Source organism: Nycticebus coucang, chromosome 12, assembly GCF_027406575.1.
Source record: "Nycticebus coucang isolate mNycCou1 chromosome 12, mNycCou1.pri, whole genome shotgun sequence".
Classification (NCBI taxonomy): domain Eukaryota; kingdom Metazoa; phylum Chordata; class Mammalia; order Primates; family Lorisidae; genus Nycticebus; species Nycticebus coucang.
The window spans coordinates 82,398,083-82,403,407 of record NC_069791.1 but is presented as its reverse complement, the minus strand read 5'-3'; the positions used below and the strand labels follow the sequence as shown (position 1 = coordinate 82,403,407).

The 5,325-nt window shown below is 46.0% G+C and overlaps 1 protein-coding gene across 1 annotated transcript; it reads right to left on the bottom strand.

Annotated features, from left to right (window-relative positions):
* Positions 1-3,286: 3,286 nt before the first annotated feature.
* On the bottom strand, positions 3,287-4,917 carry ZG16 (zymogen granule protein 16). Its single transcript, XM_053555183.1, has 3 exons — positions 4,765-4,917; positions 4,457-4,589; positions 3,287-3,700 (listed from the first exon to the last, which is right to left on the bottom strand). Exons 1-3 carry the CDS (start codon positions 4,817-4,819, stop codon positions 3,385-3,387), a joined length of 504 nt encoding a protein of 167 aa, XP_053411158.1. The 5' UTR covers positions 4,820-4,917; the 3' UTR covers positions 3,287-3,384.
* Positions 4,918-5,325: the final 408 nt, after the last annotated feature.

The following is a 5,325-nucleotide window of genomic DNA, read 5'->3' as shown; positions in this document are numbered from 1 at the left end:
TGATGCTGAGGTGTGCAAGTGCGCTTGGTAATCAAATAAGAATGCTTACTTGATTTCTTTTTTTTTTTTTCATTTTTTCCCCCCACTCTGTCCCTGTGCCCGCACCACTTACTTGATTTCTAAATAACATTAAATGCCTTTTTGCAATGGTAGGTTGAAATATTATTGATAATCTCTGCCTCACAAAGTCACCACAAGCATGTGTACATCTGAAGGTGTCAACTCGATTATCTGAGCTCAGAAGATAACACACTGGAAGCTGCCCATGGCTGTAAAACTGAAGCATATATTTATTTTATGCGACACTGCAACACAATGTTGTCTACAAAGTTCACACTCAAGAACCACGTGATAGAATTCCACCAAAAACCACAAAAAAAGTCTCATAATGCTTTAAATAAGTTCATAATTTTGTGTTGGGCCGAATTTATGACCATCCTGGGTGGCATGTGGCCTGGGGCTGCAGGTTGGACACCCCTGTCATGTTTAGCGTGACATTCACAGACCCTGCCTTTTCATGGGGCTTCGTCCTTTGCCCAGTTATACATGTACTTTGCATTTTAGGTATACTGAACCACTTGTGGTCTTCATGGCTTCCTATTTCTGTAGAAGCTGGGCCTATCTCATTGTTCTAGTTCTACTCGTCTACATGCACACACTCGTATCCTCTTTCCTTCAAAAAGTCTTCCCTGGGCGGCGCCTGTGGCTCAAAGGGGTAGGGCGCTGACCCATGTGCCGGAGGTGGCAGGTTCAAACCCAGCCCTGGCCAAAAATGGCAAAACAAAACAAAACAAAAAACCCCAACCAAACAAAAACTCTTCCCTGGTTCAGTGCCTGCAGCTTAGCGGCTAGGGCGCCAGTCACATACACCAGGGCTGGTGGGTTCAAACTGCCATACAACAATAACAACTATAACAACAACAACAAAATAGCCAGGTGTTATGGCGGGCACCTGTAGTCCCAGCTACTTGGGAGGCTGAGGCAGGAGAATTGCCTAAACCCAAGAGTTTGAGGTTGCTGTGAGCTGTGACAGCACAGCACTCTACCAAGAGCAAACATAGGGAGACTCTGTCTCCAAAAAAAATGAAAAGAAAGTCTTCCCTGATACCCCCTAGAGCAGCAGTTCTCAACCTGTCGGTCGCAACCCACAGGAACTGTATTAAAGGGTCACGGCATTAGGAAGGTTGAGAACCACTGCCCTAGAGGAAGTTAGTTGCCTCTCCTCTATTACGGCACTAACAAAACTCTTTGACTAGAGGAGGAGAAGAACTAAATCTGTAGTAATATTCATACTCCCAGCACCTAGCAGGGAATGTGTGATAAATGTGTAATTAGTTCGATTCAGCAATTTTTAAATTTTTTCTTGTTTTTTCTTTTTTTTTTTTGAGACAGAGTTGCACTATGTTGCCCTGGGTAGAGTGCCGTGGCATCACAGATCACAGCAACCTCAAACTCTTCTTGGGCTTAAGTGATTCTCTTGCCTCAGCTTCCCAAGTAGCTGGGACTACAGGTGCCCACCACAACCCGCTATTTTTTTTTTTTTTTTGGTAGAGACAGAGTCTCACTGTACCGCCCTCGGGTAGAGTGCCGTGGCGTCACACGGCTCACAGCAACCTCTAACTCTTGGGCTTACGCGATTCTCTTGCCTCAGCCTCCTGAGCAAGCTGGGACTACAGGCGCCCACCACAACACCCGGCTATTTTTTTTGTTGCAGTTTGGCAGGGGCTGGGTTTGAACCTGCCACCCTCGGCATATGGGGCCGGCACCCTACTCACTGAGCCACAGGCGCCGCCCGACAACCCGCTATTTTTTGTTGTTGCGGTTGTCATTGTTGTTCTAGCTGGCCTGGGCTGGGTTCGAACCCACCAGCCTGGGTGTATGTGGCTAGTGCCCTACCCACTGAGTTACGGGCGCCACCAGCTATGGGGTTTTTTTCTGAGGCAATGAAAGTATTCTGAAATTAGAGAGTAGTGATATTTGCATAACCTTGTGATTATACTAAAAACCACATAATGTGCATTTTAAATGGCTCTGAATCAAGGTGAATTTTATGTTACATGACTTATAATACAGGTTGAGCGTCCCGTGTGAAAATCTGAAATCTGAATTTCTATAAAATTGAAACTTTTCAAGAGCCAACATGATGTCACAATAGAAAAACTCCACACTTGACCTCATGTGACTGGTCACAGTCAAACACAGCCTCACAACAGTTTCGTCAGTGCCTCTGAGGGAAAAATAACCCCCAAACCCCACTTCAGCTGCAATATATCTTTTTCACTGAGATTCCCACATACAAAGATGCACACAAAAGGTGATAAGATGGTATGTATGCAGACCACACACATTCCCCACGATGTCCCACATGGGGCTAAGACTTAGGTGCAGTACTGTGTTTTTTTTGTTTGTTTTGTTTTTTTGCTTATTCTCTGCTCTGTGGTATAAATATTTTGTTGAGAATTTCAAAAAGGCCTGCAGACACCCTAATTGATAACAGCAATAGAAAAAGAGGAAGAATTCATGTTTATCCAAAGCACAGAAAATCAAGCTGATGGAGAAAGTAGACTCTGATGTAAGTGTGAAACATCTGGTTGTATTGGAAAGACCACCATATGTGACTTGAAGAAACTGGATAAACTATTGAAGTTCTGGATGAAAGTGCTGAACAGAAAGAAGTTAATAACAAACATAAAAACAGTATGTAAAGCCAGAAATGAAGATCCTGATTATGTACTAAAAGAGTGGCTCTGAGAGTGTCACAGTGAATTCGTGCTACTTAATGGTATGCTGATCATGAAACACAAAAATCTATCATGATGAAATGAAAATTGAAATTGTGAATATTCAACAGGCAGGTCACAGATATTACGAAAAGACAAAGCATTACATTAAAAAAAGATTTGTGATAATAACAGTATCTGCTGATGATAAAGCAGTGGAGAAAATTCATTGACGAGGTCATTGCTGATGAAAATCTGATACCAGAATAAGTCTATAATGCTGATGAAACATCATGTTTTTGGTGTTATTGCCTCAAAAAGATACTACAGCTGAGGAGACAGCCTCTATAGGAATTTAGGATGCCATTTTTTTACCAAAACAATTTTTTTTTTTGAGACTGAGTCTCACTATGTCGCCGTTAGTGGAGTGCCTTGGCATCACAGCTCACAGCAACCTCAAATTCTTGGGCTTAAGCGATTCTTTTGCCTCAGCCCCTAGTAGCCGCTAACACTCCAACCTGAGTCAGGATACAGATCCCAGAGGCAGACACCCACGTACACACTGGTGTTAGCCATATCCTTTTATTGAGCCATTTGGATAGGGGTTAGTGATGAGGACGTTCTTATTCCCCACCACAGCGTCCTGCCAAGAGCAGAGCAGGGCTCAGCAGCTGCTGCAGTCACTGGGGTAGACATCCCAGTGCAGCCCAATGGCATCAATGACAGCACCAGATCGGCCACTGATGAATCGGAGCACAGTGTTGGGGTGCAAGGGGACAGCATTGAAACTCGTGCCGGTGTCTTTCCCAAAAGGCAGGTAGCGGCCCTTGTCCGTCACAAAGACTATCTTCCTCAGGTAGTTCTTGTACTTGCCAGACACCTGGATCACTGATTCTCCAGGGTGGAGAAAGATCTCCTCCAGATCTCCACGGCTGCCGCCCACATAGTCACTCCACACCTTGCCATAGCGCACCTGGAGACTGGGGGCAGGAAGGAGGGAAGGAGGGGAGACACTCAGCAGGCTTGTCAGAATTCAGGACATTGGTGACAGGAATGACAAGTCTCCAGCTAATCTCACAGAATGTGAAGGCTGGGTGAGTCCTAGAAGATCATATAGGGACATCTAACTCCTCGTTTTGCTGACAAATGGGCTGAATGAGGGAAAACAACTTGCCCAGAGTCACCCCAACAGCAAGTGTCAAAGCCTGAATTTAAAGTCCAGCCTCCTACCATGACTCCATCCCCCATGTAGAAGCAGCAAAGAGATTTTCAAATGTCTGAAAGGCTGCCATGGGGGAGAGGGAAGACACTTGTCTGTGCTGTCCCAAAATGCTGATCTGGGATCAGAAGGAGACACATTTTGGCTCTGCATATGACGGAATGTTCCAGTGTGAATGGAATGTGAATAGCTCAGGAGAGGCATTGAGCAAAGATGGAGGATGCCTGGAGGGAATACTGCACAGGTGGTCAAAATCTCAGATGGGGGCTGACCTAGACCACTTCTAGGCTCCGAGAGAGTTTATGGTCATATGATTTGCCAAACAAGGTCAATTGTGCTGGGAGAGATGGGCGTTGTTGTACAGATCTAGAATCCAAGCCCTCTAACTATTTTTTACCACATTGTGTTATACCTGTGACTTGCTGATTGAAACAGATGTAACCCAAAGTGAATGAGAATTTCCCAATTTAGTAAGATCCTAGAGGGTCCCGAACCCCAGAAACTCAAAGTATCTTACCCTACGATGTAGTATTTGCTGACTCGGACACGAATGGCAGTGATGGGGCCTTCCAGCTGGTTGCCAGAATGGGAGAATCGCTTTCCTCCACCACCTCCATACTCTCCACTGTAAGAGGAGGATCTGGCCTGGACTGGAGGGGAGAGTAGGAGTTGGAGGGAGAAACCCCTGGGAGCTCAGTTTCTCCCCACCAGCCCTGTTCCTTCCACTACTCAATTCCTACTGCCTAAATCAGCCTCTGAAAGCCGGGGCCACCAGCAGTGCCAGGGCTGCCTTCCCATGCCCTCTGACCAGGGTGTCTCACTTACTGGCATTGGCAGAGGCTGAGGCACAGAGAAGGGCTATGAGAGCGATGGTCAACATTCTGAGGCTGGAGTGGGAAGAAAGGAGAAAATGAAGGTTTACCCTCTCTGGACTATTTACCCAGGAACTTCTGTTTTAGATTCAGACTTCTTGGTCCATCAGCTCAGAGCCAGCAGACCCAGTCTTGAGCTTAGGACCATCCATAGTCTGTAGTCCTGTTCCTCCCAGATACATCTTCTATTCCCTAACCCTTTAGCCCTCCCTGGTCTGGCTGTAGCCAACCCCTCCTCTTCTTTCCCAAGCCAGAAGATCAACCCTAACCTTGTCTCTAGATTAAGCTGTGTCAAGCTTCATTTTATTCTGGCACAAAGCAGGAGAGGAACTTTCTCCAGAGGAAGTGGAGGTCACCTCCGAAACATAGAGATACTGAGTTGACCAACCATCTGAGCACATCCCCTCTGCCAATAGTAGACTGTGGGGCATGGTTTAAATCCCTGGCTTCCTCCTGGTCTCAAATCAGAAGGAAAGGGACATTTTAGAGGTGCCTCTGCACCCCCTGGGGAGTG